This window comes from Cydia pomonella, chromosome 7 (assembly GCF_033807575.1).
Source record: "Cydia pomonella isolate Wapato2018A chromosome 7, ilCydPomo1, whole genome shotgun sequence".
NCBI classification, from domain to species: Eukaryota; Metazoa; Arthropoda; class Insecta; order Lepidoptera; family Tortricidae; genus Cydia; species Cydia pomonella.
In genome coordinates this window covers 24,541,827-24,561,170 of record NC_084709.1, presented here as the reverse complement: position 1 = coordinate 24,561,170, position 19,344 = coordinate 24,541,827, and the positions used below count along the sequence as shown (strand labels likewise).

General features: G+C 40.1%; 1 protein-coding gene across 1 annotated transcript in view; it reads right to left on the bottom strand.

The window, feature by feature from the left end:
- LOC133520210 (neuropeptide FF receptor 1-like) overlaps positions 1-17,206 on the bottom strand; it is a 150,887-nt gene extending 133,681 nt beyond the window's left edge. Inside the window, exon 1 of the mRNA XM_061854584.1 lies at positions 16,719-17,206. Within this exon, the coding sequence (XP_061710568.1) occupies positions 16,719-16,939 (221 nt within the window). The 5' untranslated portion in view covers positions 16,940-17,206. The remainder of the gene's footprint in view (positions 1-16,718) is intronic.
- Between the last annotated feature and the right edge of the window lie 2,138 nt (positions 17,207-19,344).

Below are 19,344 nucleotides of genomic sequence, written 5' to 3'. Positions count from 1 at the left end.
AACCTTACTCACTACAAGCTTAATAAAGAATACAAAACGTGTGCGTTGAAAAGTTCCGTTCTGGAACACATCAGCAGTTCCACTTGATTAAATGTAGCTTTTTTTTAATAAAACGCCCAAAGTTATTGATGTAAATCCAAAAAAAACTATATGTATTTCTATAAGGTTTGAGGTATCTATCAGACCTGGATCTAGACACAGATGTTTCTTAACAACCTTACTTTCTACAAACTTATCAGGACAAATCTATTACGGCGAGTGTTCCATCGAATTGCTCGGATTAATCCTTGCCGCCTCTTTTCGTCATCGCTCTACGCTACAACATTTTTATTTTCACCACTTAGATGGTTGGCAGTCCTCAACTGTGCATTTCTCTAGAAACTTCCTGCCGCATACAGCTAAACTATGAAATGATCTGTCGCCTGCGGTATTTCCGGACCAATACGACATTTAAAACTTTAAGAAAACAGCGTATTCCAATCTTAAAGGCCAGCACCGAACTTACAACCCCTATGGTTTAGCAGGTGTCCATGGGCGGCGGTAATCGCTTACCATCAGGTGTGACGTCTGCTAGTTTGCCTCTTATATCATAAAAAAAAAACAAAGAAGAAAAATCTCGCGCGTTCAATAGTTCCGTTTTGGTCAACATCAGTAGTTCCACTTCATTAAATGCCACTAGTGGGAATGAAAAAGCTTAAGGTATTGATGAAAATCCAAAATGACTATATGCCTATAAGATTTGAGGTGTTCCCTCGCTTCCTCATGGAACCCATCGTCAGACCTTTACCTTGACACAAAGGTTCCTAAAAACCTTGGTACTTGAAACTTACTCGCTACAAACTTAACAAAGAAGACAAATCACGCGCGTGGAAGAGTTCCGTTTCTGATCAACATCAGCAGTTCCACTTCACCAAATGTACTTACTTACCACCCATTTATTTGAAACAGTACCTAGGTACTCCATTTTGATGCCGCCAGCTTGAAACTTCAATGGCCTCAGTGTCCGATGAACAACTTAAAAATGCTGAAAGTAATAACAATTATAATAAGTTGGGGAGTAGCGACCTTACACACCCGAGTGCTCCTGGGGAGTTCTGTTACCGGACATACAATAATAATAACAATAAATAAATATTATAGGGACATTCTTACACAAATTGACTGAGTCCCACGGCAAGCCGAGAAGGCTTGTTTTGTGGGTACTCATACAACGACATAATAATATATAATATACAAATACTTAAATACATAGAAAACATCCATGACTCAGGAACAAATATCTGTGCTCATCACACAAATAAATGCTCTTACCGGGATTCAAACCCAGGATCATCGACTTACTAGGCCAAACCGGTCGTGAAAAAAAGAGCAAAAAAAAAGAAAAATATGTCAAACGAAAATGCGATTTGGAAACGTTATTCGCCACTTAATATATTATTATATCTGGTTCACAGCATTTATTTGGTGCTGATATAATGTCTGCAATATTACCCGAGTACATTAAAATATGAATAAATTATCATAAATTCAGAAGATGGTCCCAATCAGGTCACAGTTCATTTTTACATGGAAAAATGGCTTTCATGTAAAATGTTTGTCAGACATATTTTTGGAAGTATAGTACAATCATTAACTTAGAAATATAGGTAACATTTCACGAATAAAAATACGGTAACACATATTTTTAATTATTTTTTTAACTTATCCTACGCAAAATAGAATTGGAGAAACTGACATAGGGACTATCATTCGACACGACACGTATAGTAAAGTATGAATCCGCTCTAAGTCCTCTTACATAGACAGTGAGAAGTAAAATAATTCTTGTTCTGAAAACAATAAAATGTAAAATGATTAGGTAGGACAATCCAAACTTCTAAGGTCGCGTAGATCAGAAGTAGATATGAATTTGTTCGACAATACGATGGGAAACTTTTCAGCATTTACATTGGCGCATTTTTTTCTGGAATACTATCTAAATTACACTTTGTATATATGCTATATTTTTATATAATTTGGAGCCTTTATTTTCCATGGAGTCGAACGCTATATAGCAGCTATACGAGAAAAAATAATACTTTTATCTTACCTACCCCATGAATAGTGAAGATCATCAAGGAGCTTACTCTCTGAGATCAATGGAATGGAGTGCCTTTCGATTGGAGAAAATTATAGCGTATTAGAAATATACTATTTTGTAATTACAATGTTGAATATTTTAAATTGCGTGTTTTGACAATTATTGTTGACAATATTACATTCAGAGTCATCTTGACATAACTTTAGAAATCCATAAACTAGTCTATACTTTTTAAAATGATGGAGTAAGACTGACGAGATTACCGCTATGTATAAATGTTTTACGTCAAGTAGAATTTTGCTTTAGAGCGACATCTGGCGTTGAGTAGAAAAGTTAAGGCGTAATTAACTACAATTAATTAACTCATTAAATGGTTTTATTTTGGTCCCTGCAACGATTTGACCCCAGTTATATTATACGAAAAATAGCTTATAAAAATACTTTTCACATGATATACATGGCATTTGTATACACTCTTATTTCGCTGTGTATCAAGTAATTTTTAGAATGACGATTTTTTAAAACTGTACATTGTGTCCCTTTAAATACTTTATCATTGGTGTTGATACAAAAAACATAAAGCATTTTTTATATTCTTTCGAATAAAATACGCTAAAACTTTTTATATCCCGCGTATAAGGAAATATAACTGCTTATATGCGCAACTTCTTTTTTTATATAGCTCGGTCCCTGCAAGTGGTCCAAGGTTGGTGCCATACATTAAAATAATACTACGATTAAGAGCTTTAAAACGACATATGTCTCAACAGTATACATCCATGGGACACTCCCCATACAAAAGTGCCCATTGTCCTTTGTCCGATCTCTGTATATTACAAAGGGCTACGGTTTCATTCGGTTTTATTATTTTCCTATTGTTATCTGACTTTTTACAAGCTTTTATTTAACTTGCCCTGTTAGTCTTTACTTATTGAGAAGTTCTACAGTGTTTGAATTGAATTGAATTGAGAAGTTCTACAGTGTTTATAATAAATAATATTCAAAAAACATGAGTACTTATAAGCATAGCTAATAACAGAACTCCCTGGAATTTATACAAAATAAAATATCATCTTTGGGTAGACTTGTGACTTGTGCTGTACAAAAATTGTTAATATAAATTAAATTGTAAATCTTTAAGATACAAAGAAAAAGGGAATAAGAAAAAAAAAGTAACTGAAACCTGGGAAATTTCCTAAAATATGTAAACAAAGTTCTAATTTTGCGAGTATCACTCGCTTCGACGACTGGTTTGGCGTAGTGGGTACAGTGACCCTGCCTACGAAGCTGATGGTCCCGGGTTCAAATCCTGGTAAGGGCATTTATTCTTGTGATGAGCATGGATATTTGTTCCTGAGTGATGGGTGTTTTCTATGTATTTAAGTATTTTTTTTTTTTTTTTTTATTACTACACAAATAAATCCTTTATTTCATAATACAGATATACAACTTACAGACGAACACTTTAAAAAGAACAAACACAAATCAAACTTACAACTAACTACAACTAACTATAAAACTAAATACAATTAAAATATTAAAAATAAAAATAAAATAAACTAAATATAAAAAACTTCCCCAAAATCACCCGCCTCCGGAAAACTCCCCAAAATGCTAGCGACATTCCCCCTCTGAATAGCCAAGCCTAGCCTCTGGGCAAAGAACGAGCCTGCCCTAGGGTCGCCCGAGACGCCTACCAGTCGAACCGACACTTCCTTAATAAATTTTTTGGTGTCGGTCGACCAAGGACCCAATGTTTCCATTGCAAGCGCCGCAAACTCGTATTCGTTCGTTAAGAATGCATACTTGCGGCGCTTGAGTGTCTGTGCCTGGTCCGCGGCCGTCCCAGGCTTTCGAGCAGATCCCTCAACGTGGGACGGGGCCAGCGTATCGACGCAGGTGGCGTCCCACGCTAAGGGGTGACCCAGGTTCCATGGCACGAGAGTGCAGCCATCAGGTCTTTTGCCGTCAGCCGCGGAGAGGCCTGATGGCTCCAAAGTCGCGGGAAGAGAGGCGGTGCTGAGGGCGCGGCGGACTAAGTCGTTCAGGGAGGAATGCCTATAAAGACGGCCAGCTCTCAACTTGCAGTGCAGGCCATGCCGTCCTAGAGCGTCCACTGGCTGGGCGCAGCGACTGCAGGCATGGGCCTCACAGATCTTCATGCCCAGACGAAGGCAAACCGCGATCTGCAGAGCATTCGGTTCTAGTGCGGTGCCAAGGTTGCGCGAAGGGAGCGCGTGTAGCCAATAGCCCGACTCCTTCTCTGACACAGCCAGGAGTCTAGCTCGCTCATGGTGGTCACGGGCTTCCCGCACGAGGAGCTGGTGTCGCAGTTTAACGTTAATAACGTCCCACGCCGCTTGGCTTGACTTTTCCTCCGGGACCAGATCGACGGAATGATCTGCTCTCCAAGCAGCTTCTGCCTCCGCCAGGCACGACACCGTTACGTCAGCGGTTGAAGAGGTACGGAGAATACCGCCGACGAGAGTGACTGTGCTGTAGGCAGACGACAAAAACGCCGGGAGTGCTAGATCTCCCGCCAAACGGATACCGAGTCCACCAAACTTTATCGGGAGGGAAGCTTGAGACCAACTCGACGGAGTAAAACTTACATTTAAAATTTTACTAACCGCCTCTTTCAGAATACGGTCAACGTTTGATGTAATCATGGGAAATTTCCAAACGGGGGCACAGCGGAGAATATACATCAAACGCGGTGAGAACAAGCAAAGGCGTAGAATGTAAATTGCCATGTGCGGATTAATTTTGAACAATAGGTCTGAACACCTATTAAAATGTTCGATCTTAGAGTCTATAGACACCGGTATAGATTCTTCAAAAATCGGAGCTCCTAGAAGCGTGAGGGTGGCGCGAGACAAGATTGATATGTTTGGTGTGAGCTGGTTTATCTCGTTTATCAAAGACGACCGGGTGTCAGGAGGAATGGCGTCCGAAATAAACAACTCGCACTTATTGTAGTTCACTGATAGACCAACCTCTGCAAACCGATCGACCAAAGTTTTTAAATCGGCTAAAACCTTTGACTTATCACCACCGATAGTGCCGTCGTCGAGGTACCAACAATTTAATTCAGAAGTGAGCTGGGTGATGATCGGATGGATTGCCAGACTGAAAATTACAGGACCCAGCGGATCTCCCTGCTGGCAGCCCACGCAAGAAGGAATTTCATTATCTTTATACATGAGGCTTGATGCTGAACCATAACACTGCCATAGGTAGCCGTAAATTTCTGGAAGTTCATTCTCGATTTGAGCCAGAAGGACGCCCCGGTCTATAGAGTTAAAAGCATTGCGAACGTCAATCTTCACTAGAATTTCAAAATTTTGGCTATCAAGGAATGATCGGGCTGCATGCACTGCCCCCTCACAACCCCCTTTAAGGCCAAAACCCATCTGGACGGGCTTGAACTTATCTGTTAAACGGGAATGGAACTGGCGACAACAAACTTTAGACGTAAGACGTCGAAAAGTGTTACCAACGGCAATGGGCCGAATACCCCCATCTCTTTTCTTCAAGGCAACAAGATTAGTTCCGTATAAAGTAGGAACAATCTCTTGGCAAACTTTGCCCGCGAGCATTAAGTTTGTCAAAGCGGTAAGCTCCTCTAGTAAAGTTTCACCGGCATCCCCCGCAAGAGGGCTAATCAAGTCTTTTAAATGTTGCGGTGTGATACCGTCTAAGCCACCAGCTGAGCCAGCCGGAAAAGAGAGCACAGCCTGACGAATTGCATCTTTTGATACCTGAAGCGGCTGGTTTGAGGCTGCTGGCGGCCTCAGCGCATGGGGTGGAAGTGAGGACGATGAAACGGAGGGATGTTTATCCAATAACGCACTGAGCACGGCAGGGGAATATGAAGCCAAAGAGTCGCTAGAAAAAAGTAACTTCGTTGCTCCCTTTATGTTACCATCGGACACCTTTTGCTCAATTTGCCTGCACTTATACTTATCATTATTGGTTTGGGCAGTTTGGTCTGTCACGGACGGTGTATCGCTAGAATCCAAATTAGGAATAAAAGGATGAGATAAGTTTCCCTTAATTATGGCAGTTAGGCTGATGCTTGATTTTGTATGTGGTATATGGAAATTTTTGTACGCAAACGAAAGAAGATTTTCCCAAGCTGTGAAACTGTTTTCTGACACCACTTTGGATATGGACTCCGATAAACTTCGCGCCGCCAAAGCTCGTGCCCCTTTCGGGATTCTTTTTGTTAACTTAGAGCCTGACTTAAGGCTAGCCAACAATTGAGCTAGCGACGCAGGAGCCGGACTAGGATCAGTGCCACCATCAGTCAAACCCTCGGCTGATATTGGGAAACATGACTTATCAATACGGGGACTGTGGGCACGAACGCAATGTATTTTTAGGCCCCGCTGGCCTTTGTACAGCTTATGGTCGTAACAAATTGGACACTCTAGGAGCGGGACCTGTGGTGAAACAACTGGGGGAGCCATTCAAAATATTTTTTCAAAATTTTTCATTACAGTAGGTACATATTACGCTCCTAAAATTATTATTGTTCTTATTTATAGAGTGCACATACAAGCGAGAAAAGTTATGTATAGTTAAGTGTATAAAATGTATATCAATAACCTACGGACAATAAAAAAACCTAATACAATACAAAAAATAAATTATTAAAATAAAACTTTAAAGATTTTAAGCCGAACTAAAATCTCAATAAAGCTAATAAAATTATTACGGTCAGATGTTTCTCAAAATTTACAAAAATAAAAGAAAAACAAATTACTTAAAATATCAACAAATTTTTAAAACTCAATTAAGTTATATTTTTTTTTACTGTTAGGTATTATTTAAAATATATGTCAATAACTTATGGACGATAAAAAGTCCAAATAATACAAAAAAAGTTAGACATCACAATTACACAAATTAAATTAACATCGTACCTCCGTATCATCCGTATATCCGTATCCGTAGTATAAACGCAAAAAAACCATGTCAAAGACTAAAACAGTAAAATATTACAAAATGTCGTACAAAATTACAGCAACTACCATTACAAAAAATTAAATTATCATTTATAAATATTATCGAAATAACATATGAAACATAAAAAAGTCACAACATATAGAGGAAAAATAAAATACAAAAAAGGTCAAAAACAAAGGAAAAAAAAAAAAAAGTCGTTCCAAATATCTGCCAAAACGAAGGCTCGAACCTGCGCTCACTTAAAGCGTGACGCCGTTTACATTCAACACAGTATCCACTCAGTCAAAACTTGATATGTTAGGACTTGGAGGCGTAAATATGTTAACATACCCTCCGCTAAAATGACGATTCAGAAATATAACACGCACTAAAAACACAAGGCCTTCTAACACTTTCACGTAAACATCCATTATCTTCACCAGTAATCAGGGATCTCAACAATCGAAGTGAAGTTTTTTGCGTGTTTCTTTGTCGTGTTATGGTTGTTGTGCGGACGGCCAATCCCGGCAATCAAAACAAACGTTTTGGGTCACTGTAACCGGACACTGACGCGGCATAACATTTTCATTTGCTTGTTGCACCGTGGAAATCACAAAAAAATACAAATTTAGGTGTTTTTCCAGCCCAAATAATTTATAATGAGAATAATAAACGCCGCTGATATTGACAGTACGGGTGATCTACCCTCTATTCAATGTATGTGCGTGTGTGCGTGCGTGTGTGCGTGTGTGCGTGCGTGCGTGTGTGTGTGTGTGTGTGTGTGTGTGCGTCCATGCGTGAGGTTTATGTGTTGCATGCGTGAAGTTTATGTGTTAATTACTTTACTGTAAAATATATAACAAACCCTGTTGTTATATATTTTACCAATAGGCCAGCGTGGGGACTGTAGTCCAAACCGAAACCCTATCGCGCATGAGAAGAGGCCTGGGACGTATATAGGCTGAATTATTATTATTCTCCTTATTTGTTTTCGTTCTTTTGTTAGATTGTTTATGAAATTAATATAAAAGTCAAATACAAAAACATATAAACATTATAAAAAAACCTAACCTAGGGTGCCGCCGGCAGCGGGGCAGGGCCCAAGCTGCCGGTGGTCAGGGCCACAGAGAGAGGAACCGTCTGACTATCCGCGCCGTGTACAAGATCACCGCCTTCTGCATCTGACCCTTGATCCAACCACCTAGCGGAAGTCTCTAAAGCTGAAACGACTATCGGGACAATGATCGTCGAATCAACATCCCACCTGGCGGGTATCTCGTGAGCCAAGTCTAGGTACCTACTGGATTTGTCCTGCTCGGCGTTCACGAGATTCTTATCATGGGGCATGGTGATGTCGACAAGCACAGTCCGGCGTTGTGATCGATCTGTCAGCACAATATCAGGCTTATTGATGATAGATCGATCCCAATAGAGCGTGGCATGACCATTTATTATGATTATTAAACCCTTTTGAATAAAAACAAAGACGATAAAACAAATGTTAAACAATTCAATGTGATTTGATGTCGGCATGAATAGTTCCGAATGGAACAACGCGCGAAAAAAATCTGCTTGTTGGAATACTTTTTCAAATTCAAAACTATCTGTTACAGTCTATTTTTTATTCATATAAAGACATATCTTTATTTGTTAATTTGCTGTAGATTTAGGAAGCAGAGTGTTAAATTAAATTCTAGCGCTTTTTAGATTAAAATACGATTGCCAAAAAATAAGAATAGCAATATAGAGGCCTTCTTCTAGTAAATTTATCGATTCGAAACCTGATTAAGCAACTTTCACTCGATAGAAAAAAATCTCAAGTCTAACGTACCATTAAAAATCTGTAACAATTATTGCTCATATCTTAAAATATGAAAATTGCTTCTTAAAAAAGTTGTTGACGATGACAATAATTAAATACACATACCTACCTACATTTAAATCTCGAACCTCGTCTGTTGTTGAGTGTTTACTTTATAACAACTTTGAACAAAAGAGAGAAGTATTTGCGTCTCAGGTGTACTCGTACTGTTCGTGATTAGTTTGCAAACTCCAAAGCTTATCAACATCCTGTCGTTTTCGGTGTTCCACGAGGGACTATTCTCGGTCCTGAATTGTTGATTTCGTTGACAGAACATGGCGAACTTTTCCCTTTAGGGATCTCTTCCAATTAACCTTTGAGTAGATGGGAATTGACGAAGAACAGTAGACAAATATAGCACTGAGTACCTAATACAATATTCTAGAGGAAAGTCAGTATAACTATAAAAGAGTCTTAAGTGGCTTTCCATCCAGCGCTGGTGGCCTAGCGGTAAGAACGTGCGACTTGCAATCCGGAGGTCGCGGGTTCAAACCCCGGCTCGTACCAATGAGTTTTTCGGAACTTATGTACGAAATATCATTTGATATTTACCAGTCGCTTTTCGGTGAAGGAAAACATCGTGAGGAAACCGAACTAATCCCAACAGGGCCTAATTTACCCTCTGGGTTGGAAGGTCAGATAGCAATCGCTTTCATAAAAACTAGTGCCTACGATAATCTTGGGATTAGTTATCAAGCGGACCCCAGGCTCCCATGAGCCGTGGCAAAATGCCGGGACAACGCGAGGAAGAAGAGAAGAAGAGAGAAGTGGCTTTCCATCCGTGGTCATAGGTTCCGTCGTACAATCCTGAGCATATTATTCTTCATTTTGTTCGACGGTCATTCTCAAAAAATATGTCTGCGGTCTATTGCCGCAATCCATATACATCTATACGTATGAAAAGAATCATGGCAAATAGATGCAACCGCAGACAATATCCTCAAAGAATGACCCTCGAGCCTTCCAGTACGGGTATGATGGTCGTTCTTGTCTATGTGATACCGCGATAAAACGGTGTCCGTCACTTTAATTCCCGCGGTGTTAAAAAGTGACGGTTATTTTATCATGTGAATAAAATCATCCATAATACGCCTGCAGGATATCTTTAAGAGCCCTTAATCCTTGGAGCGTTCTCCGATTTCACGAAATAACGCTCGATAGATGGCGTTGGCGCTCGGTACGCGAGCGCCGGCAACGCGACGCGCGTTTCAATGCAGACTAGAATAATCTTGATAGTTTTCAATATAATTTCAAGCAACATTAATTTTAGTGTCATATGATATCATATGGGCACTCTTTATTTTATTGTATATGCACAGTAGTTTTTTTTTTATGTACACTACTACTAAGTGTACAGACTACAGAGTGTACTATAACCCTTGCTCTTTATTCTGTCTCTTTCACACCAATGGAAAATGAAGAAGTTACTAAATGACTGCAGGTATAAATAAAGTATATTAGTGCGATAGAGAGACAGATAGTGTTTCGTTGTCGTATCGTAAACGATTGGCATGTTGGCCACACACTTGCTTAGTGCCTAGCCAAAATACCAATCGTTTGCGTATATTAGTGCAATAGAGAGAGAGTAGTGCTTCGTTGTCGTATCGTAAACGATTGGCATGTTGGCTACGCACCCATGATACCTAGCCAAGACGCCAATCGATTGCGCATATTAGTGCGATAGAGAGACAGATAGTGTTTCCTTGTCGTATCGTAAACGTTTGACATGTTGGCTACGCACCCATGCTGCCCAGCCAAGATGCCAATCGTTTGTGCATATTAGTACGAGAGAGACAGATAGTGTTTCGTTGTCGTATCGATTGGCATGGTGGCTACGCACCCATGCTGCGTAGTCAAGATGCCAATCGTTTGCGCACATTAGTGCTATAGAGTTTCAGTGTTATTTGAAATCACGTTAGGGTTTGTATTATTATTTTTGACCCGAATGAAGTCCATCCAGGTTCTTATGATGGAGTCAGGAGTTGGTCACCAGAACTCCTAATCTACTCATTATAATTCCATCGTGCTTGGGCTCAAAAGATTTGCCCTGACGAACACCATCGATCTAGATGAGGTCCAGGGTCTCATGACGGAGTCAAGAGTTGGTCACCAGAACTCCCCAGAACTCCTAATCTACTCATCATAACTCCATCGAGTTTGGGCTCAATAGATTTACCCTGATGAGCACCATCAATCTAGATGAAGTCCAGGGTCTCATGATGGAGTCAGGAGTAGGTCACTAGAACTCCTAATCTACTCATTATAATTCCATCGTATTCGAGCTCAATAGATTTGCCCTGACGAGTACCATCGATCTAAATGAAGTCCAGGGTCTCATGATGGAGTCAGGAGTTGTTCACCAGCACTCCTAATCTACTCATTATAATTCCATCGTGTTTGGGCTCAAAAGATTTGCCCTGACGAGTACCATCGATCTAGATGAAGTCCAGGGTCTCATGATGGAGTCAGGAGTTGGTCACCATAATTCCTAATCTACTCATCATAACTCCATCGTGTTTGGGCTCAATAGATTTGCCCTCACGAGCACCATCAATCTAGATGATGTTCAGGGTCTCATGATGGAGTCAGGATTTGGTCACTAGAACTCCTAATCTACTCATTATAATTCCATCGTGTTTGGGCTAAAAAGATTTGCCCTGACGAGTACCATCGATCTAGATGAAGTCCAGGGTCTCATGATGGAGTCGGGAGTTGGTCACCAGAACTCCTAATCTACTCATTATAATTCCATCGTGTTTGGGCTCAAAAGATTTGCCCTGACGAGTACCATCGATCTAGATGAAGTCCAGGGTCTCATGATGGAGTCAGGAGTTGGTCACCATAATTCCTAATCTACTCATCATAACTCCATCGTGTTTGGGCTCAATAGATTTGCCCTCACGAGCACCATCAATCTAGATGATGTTCAGGGTCTCATGATGGAGTCAGGAGTTGGTCACTAGAACTCCTAATCTACTCATTATAATTCCATCGTGTTTGGGCTCAAAAGATTTGCCCTGACGAGTACCATCGATCTAGATGAAGTCCAGGGTCTCATGATGGAGTCAGGAGTTGGTCACCATAATTCCTAATCTACTCATCATAACTCTATCGTGTTTGGGCTCAATAGATTTGCCCTCACGAGCACCATCAATCTAGATGATGTTCAGGGTCTCATGATGGAGTCAGGAGTTGGTCACTAGAACTCCTAATCTACTCATTATAATTCCATCGTGTTTGGGCTCAAAAGATTTGCCCTGACGAGTACCATCGATCTAGATGAAGTCCAGGGTCTCATGATGGAGTCAGGAGTTGTTCACCAGAACTCCTAATCTACTCATTATAATTCCATCGTGTTTGGGCTCAAAAGATTTGCCCTGACGAGTACCATCGATCTAGATGAAGTCCAGGGTCTCATGATGGAGTCAGGAGTTGGTCACCATAATTCCTAATCTACTCATCATAACTCCATCGTGTTTGGGCTCAATAGATTTGCCCTCACGAGCACCATCAATCTAGATGATGTTCAGGGTCTCATGATGGAGTCAGGATTTGGTCACTAGAACTCCTAATCTACTCATTATAATTCCATCGTGTTTGGGCTCAAAAGATTTGCCCTGACGAGTACCATCGATCTAGATGAAGTCCAGGGTCTCATGATGGAGTCAGGAGTTGGTCACCAGAACTCGTAATCTATTTATCATAACTCCATCGTGTTTGGGCTCAATAGATTTACTCCGACAAGCACCATCAAATTACCATTATGATGAATAGATTAGGAGTTCTGGTGACCAACTACTGAGTCCATCATGAGACCCTCGACTTAATCTAGATCGATGGTACTCGTCAGGGCAAATCTTTTGAGCCCAAACACGATGGAGTCATGATGAATAGACTAGGAGTTCTGGTGATCAACTCCTGAGTCCATCATGAGACCCTGGACCTGATCTAGATTGATGGTGCTCGTCAGGGCAACTCTATTGAGCCCATACACGATGGAGTTATGATGAGTAGATTAGGAGTTCTGGTGACCAACTCCTGACTCCATCATGAGACCCTGGACCTCATCTAGATCGATGGTGCTCGTCAGGGCAAATCTTTTGAGCCCAAACACGTTGGAATTATAATGAGTAGATTAGGAGTTCTAGTGACCAACTCCTGACTCCATCATGAGACCCTGGACTTTATCTAGATTGATGATGCTCGTCAGGGCAAATCTATTGAGCCCGAACACGATGAGGTTATGATGAGTAGATTAGGAGTTCTGGTGACCAACTCCTGACTCCATCATGAGACCCTGGGCCTCATCTAGATCGATGGTGTTCATCAGGGCAAATCTATTGAGCCCAAACACGATGGAGTTATGATGAGTAGATTAGGAGTTCTGGTAACCAGCTCCTGACTCCATCACGAGACCCTGGACCTCATCTAGATTGATGGTGCTCGTCAGGGCAACTCTATTGAACCCAAACACGATGGAGTTATGATGAGTAGATTAGGAGTTCTGGTGACCAGCTCCTGACTCCATCATGAGACCCTGGACCTTATCTAGATTGAAGGTGCTCGTCAGGGCAACTCTATTGAGCCCAAACACGCTGGAGTTATGATGAGTAGAGTAGGAGTTCTGGTGACCAACTCCTGACTCCATCATGAGACCCTGGACCTCATCTAGATCGATGGTGCTCATCAGGGCAAATCTTTTGAGCCCAAACACGTTGGAATTATAATGAGTAGATTAGGAGTTCTAGTGACCAACTCCTGACTCCATCATGAGACCCTGGACTTTATCTAGATTGATGATGCTCGTCAGGGCAAATCTATTGAGCCCGAACACGATGAGGTTATGATGAGTAGTTTAGGAGTTCTGGTGACCAACTCCTGACTCCATCATGAGACCCTGGGCCTCATCTAGATCGATGGTGTTCATCAGGGCAAATCTATTGAGCCCAAACACGATGAAGTTATGATGAGTAGATTAGGAGATCTGGTGACCACCTCCTGACTCCATCATGAGACCCTGGACCTCATCTAGATTGATGGTGCTCGTCAGGGCAACTCTATTGAACCCAAACACGATGGAGTTATGATGAGTAGATTAGGAGTTCTGGTGACCAGCTCCTGACTCCATCATGAGACCCTGGACCTCATCTAGATTGAAGGTGCTCATCAGGGCAACTCTGTTGAGCCCAAACACGATGGAATTGTAATGAGTAGATTAGGAGTTCTAGTGACCAACTCCTGACTCCATCATGAGACCCTGGACCTCATCTAGATCGATGGTGTTCGTCAGGGCAAATCTTTTGAGCCCAAACACGATGGGATTATAATTAGTAGATTAGAAGTTCTGGTGACCAACTCCTGACTCCATCATGAGAACTTGGACTTCATCCGGGTCAAAAATAATAATGCAAACCCTAACGTAATTTCAAGTGAAAATGCGTTTTTCAGAAAATCGCAGCCAAATAACACTAGACCTTACTCATAGTGTTGTGTTCCTGCCGGTGAGTAAGGTTGCCAGAGCTCAACGAGGGGCGGGAGGGGGTTAGGGTCGGCAACGCGCATGTAACTCCTCTGGAGTTGCAGGCGTACATATGCGGGCCGTATGCTTGTTTGCCACCGACTTAGTATTAAAAAAAAAGTAACACTGAAAATCCATCAATAAGCGAGTCTGTTAGGCATACTGTAAAAAATGAACTTTTATTAAGATTTTCTAATCGCAGTATATAGCACTTCTCGGAACTCCGTAGCTGATTACGATCGCAACGAATGCCTGACAATCGAGCACAGGTCCGTCCTCTAAGCGCGCTCCGCGCGGACTGAGAGCGGGGCGTCGCTGCTGCGTGATTTATACGTGTTTTAAAAAAATATAAATTTACGGCAATGTAGGTCCCATAGTTACGATTTTTTTTTTATAGGTTAACATAAAGTTACAGTTTGCTATAATATTATTTTTAAAGCAAAATATGCGTACAATTTGCGGAAATAAAATATACTAAAACCCTGTTTTCGCCAAAAAAATGAAGAAAACTCGGAAGGTATTTTATCAGTTTTTTCAAATGAATCTTCGATTGTTAATCATTCCAGCCCCTCGTACGAGATATGTTGAATCAAATTGTAGTCATTCATGTACCAAATGATTCTTGTTTATAGCAAAATTGAGAACCGAAACGCCACATCTCACTGCAAAATTTGGAAAAGACTCCCAAAAAACCTCATTAAAAAAGAGGTTTAAAAGAGAAAATGAAAATTTGAACTGTTGGAGCCCCTAGTTTAGGAAACGATTATTTAAGTACGTTATCAGTTTTTGAATAAATACTAATAGTTACGTCGTAATCTTGAATGAAAAAGGAAGCATTTTACAAAATACGCTCGTCTGTAGGAATAAGGACTCTTAAGGTAAATTTACTTTTGGCAAAGTTGCACATGCCATGTTCTTTGAAGAACTGACGTGCTGCGATTATGTTTACAAGCTTTTAAAATTTAACTGGAAATGTTTGCACTCGTACTTTATGGAGGGAAGAAAGGCTTTTATTTAACTTGGAATGTTTGGGTCAAAGGTCGTGCCAGGATAAGTTAAGTGATTCTGCCCCTGAGATTGGGCTTGTAATTTTTATCGGTGGTGTGGCTCTACATTAGTAATTAAAATAGTACATTTCGATGCTAGTGCGGAAAGTATGTCATTACTCCACGAGTACCTAGATATCTTGCCACGAGCCGCAGGCGAGTGGTAAGACTCGGGACGAGTGAAGAATGACATTTCCGTAATGTGTATCGAACGACGTATTTTAATACAATTGCAAAAAAATAAGAAAAACAACAAGTACTTTTTTATGCATGTTCTATAAGACAGAAACAATTGTAAATATAAAATATTCTACTATTATTACCTAAGTACGCGTTCACGATTATATGTGTATCGTATATTAAAATTGTATGAAAACAATATCGAATGTTGTTTTTGGAAACATAAAACATTCTTGTAGTAAGAAAAAACGCCTCTGCTTTGACAGGCATTTCGGAAGCTATTCCGTTCCATTGAGACAACTTATTAAGAACGGTTTTTCAATATTCAATATTAAAAAATAAACGTGTTATAATGATGAAGAGGTAAGTAATAAAATATGAAATATGCTTATATTTATTATTTTTACCTTAACAGTACGTTTTTATGTTGATTACGACTTTTAAAGGAAACTAACATTAACACTCATCAATAAGTAGTCATGAATTGGAACGAGTGGAATAGTAAAAAGCACTATTTCGCGAAATCCAACTTTCCGCACGCTAAACAGCTACGTAAAGTAGCACTTTTTGAGCAACTGTATTAAAAAACAAATTTGCAGCCCCCTAAATATTTATAGTTATTAGTACAAATAACGAAATATTATTTTTCTTTAATATCCGTTTGGTTCGCGGTAACGACTGTTAGTTATCTACGGCATCAAACGTGATTTAGCTGTTTCTTCATTTCGTATTGTTGTAAAACCGTAAAATATAGTCACCTAATATAATCGAAATATAATTAATTATTATAATGTGGTGTCTTGCAAGTTCGCGCTTCGCGTCTTCTTTGACGCGGGCCGAAGAACCGACAAAAAACGGGCAACAAGGCGCGAAGGCGGCGTGAACAATCTGCAAAATCGATACCACACTTATTACGTTCGCAGCTTCGCGCAAGAGTGTGGACAGCCCTTTAAAGTTTTATTGTTTTGATGAGTATTAGTTTCCTGTTGAAAGAAAAGTATAGCCAGTTATAATAGATTGTGTCAAAAATATTTTTTTTGTCAAAAAACCCACCTTAGCTTCAAATAACATTAAAAAACTTACTTTTTTGTGTAGTTGCACTTCACGGCGACAACGATGAGCAGTACATTAGCGGCGAGTGACAGTAATATGACAGGAACGTAGAGCGCGATCAGCACCGGCTCCGGCCGGAACAATATGTCTAGCTCATCCAGCTGCCCGTCCAGCACGTCCAGCACGCCCAGCAGCGACGAGTTGCGCGCGCCCAGCTCCAACCCTAGCCTCAGTGACACGTTGGACACCATCTTTTGTTTTTGCTCATTTTTCACTACTACACTTTATCGTTTAAACATCACTTACTAACTTTGCTTTTATAGATATTGTCACGTTTCACTTTAACGTTTGTTTTGGCTTTGGGTACACTCAAATTAGCTAAAAAAACGTAACTACTAAAGGACTACAACGCAAGCAACTAAGGAGGTCGCACACGGCGATTTTTGCAGCGATGCAGTTGCAAAAAGGCCGTGATACAGTCGCGATGCTATCGCTGGTCATAATACCTCGTAAACGTAAACAAGATTCTGCATCGCTATAGTCGCGATACAGCATCGCTACAGTCGCGATACAGCATCGCTACAGTCGCGATACAGAATCGATACAGCCGCGATTCAGCATCGATACAGCCACGATAATTAATTAAATATTTAAATTACATGTATTTTACTTTTGACATCACTGTTTTTTTGTATTTTCATATGCTATGTAATTTTCGTTTTTTGACATCCTGGTTTTGATACTTTAAAACTAGTACTTTTGTACTTTGATTTTGATGTTAATTTCTATTCGTATATCTAACATATAACAAACATATATTTAAAACTATCTTGCAATAGTTTTATACACTATCGGCCCGATTAAAACAATGCTTATAAGATGCCACAGCGATACGATATTGATCTATTAGTGTCAAGAGTGACGTTTTTGGTTAAAGAAATTTCACTTTTGTCATTTTCAGATCGGTATCGTACCGCTGTGACTTCTATAAGCATTGTTCGAATCGGGCCGTATGTTTAAAATTAAAATCGTTCCCAAATAATATATTTGTATACGTTTTTCTTCAAACAAAAACGTCACTTTAGACACTGATATATCTAATCCATATCGTATCTTTAGCAAATGTTTGACGTATAGTAAAGTTCGATTCGGGCCGTCTTGTTTACACCGACTAGGGGTCAGTGGCCAACAAAACAATTAGTGGGTTAATCAACGTCACTCAGCACTGAACTATGAAACTTTCCACAATTTGCTGTCTTTAATGACACTCGGAAAATTAAGACAAATCGATTGATGTAAGAGTTATGAAATTCGGCCCACGCGTTTGTTTTCTAAAGTGCTACAAAGGAACAAAACCTTTGATGAACTCTTTTTCCGGCTTTACTTATCTTCAAGGTTATTATAAAAAATATTAAAATATTCCAGATACCCAGCTTTGATAATTCAAAACAAATCATATTTCCGGAAGTCCAGTAATTTGAATCTTAAGGGGAAAGAATAGCTTTTTAATCTAACGAAATTTTTGAAAACTCTAATAAAAAAAACGGTAATTTTTCTACGAAATTTCATTTTGGGAGAAAACGTAAGTCAGACCCCATATGGAGTATTGCTGTCACCTTTGGGCAGGACCCTTTGACTCGGTCCAAAGGCGCGCTGTGCGAATCGTTGACGATCCCAAACTCACAAGCGGTATTGAACCTTTAAGTCTAAGGAGAGACTTTGCCTCCTTGTGTGTGTTCTACCGCTTGTACAATGGGCTGTGCTCTGAAGAATTGTTTGACATGATGCCAACGGCCACTTTCTATCACCGCACCGCTCGCCGTCGGCAGGGTGTTCATCCTCACACCTTAGAACCTAAATGGTCGCGCACTGTGCGGTTCAAGAGGAATTTCCTCCCGCGGACGCTCCGGCTGTGGAATGAGCTCCCTTCAGAGGTTTTCCCGAGGGTCTACAGTATGGGGTTCTTCAAAAAAGGAGTGTACAGGTTTTTAAAGGGTTGAAAAAAAAATTGTTTTGCAAATTAAAAAAAAACGTAAAACCTCTATTAAACCTAGATTTTTCATTGTGTCAATAAAATACAAAAAAAATATGGAGATTGGAAAATATATTGACGTCGAAAAACGTTTTCTCTTTTTGTAGGACGTTCACGTAGTGAATTAATCGACATTCATGCCAATATCATTTCTTCCTATTCGCAATTCTACACAGTCTGAATTCCTCACAGTAAGTATTCAACCACATTCTTTATTGTGCACAGTTATTATTTGTGTACAGTAGCGATTCAGCCATTTCGCAATTCTGCACAATCTGAATTCTACACAACGGCATTTCACAGTATACTTCCCTCTCATGCAGAGTCCGTATCAAACTCGGTTCTCTATACAAAAGTAGTTACGCTCTCATTTTTTAAACGACTTGCTAGATCGTTCTGGAACTTTGTACTTACAATAGGATAAGGTATATCTCTGCCTGTATTTAGTTTACGTAGCTTCAGATACCATAGTAAAAAAAATATAGCGTATTTAAGTTTAGCGTAGTTAAGACCATGGTGATCCTATATTATTACGTTCCATCATTGTATCTACCCGTGTTCTACAGACAACAACCTTGTTCTAGCAATTGTCATTGGTGGTCCTTATTTTGTGTCCAAATTGTC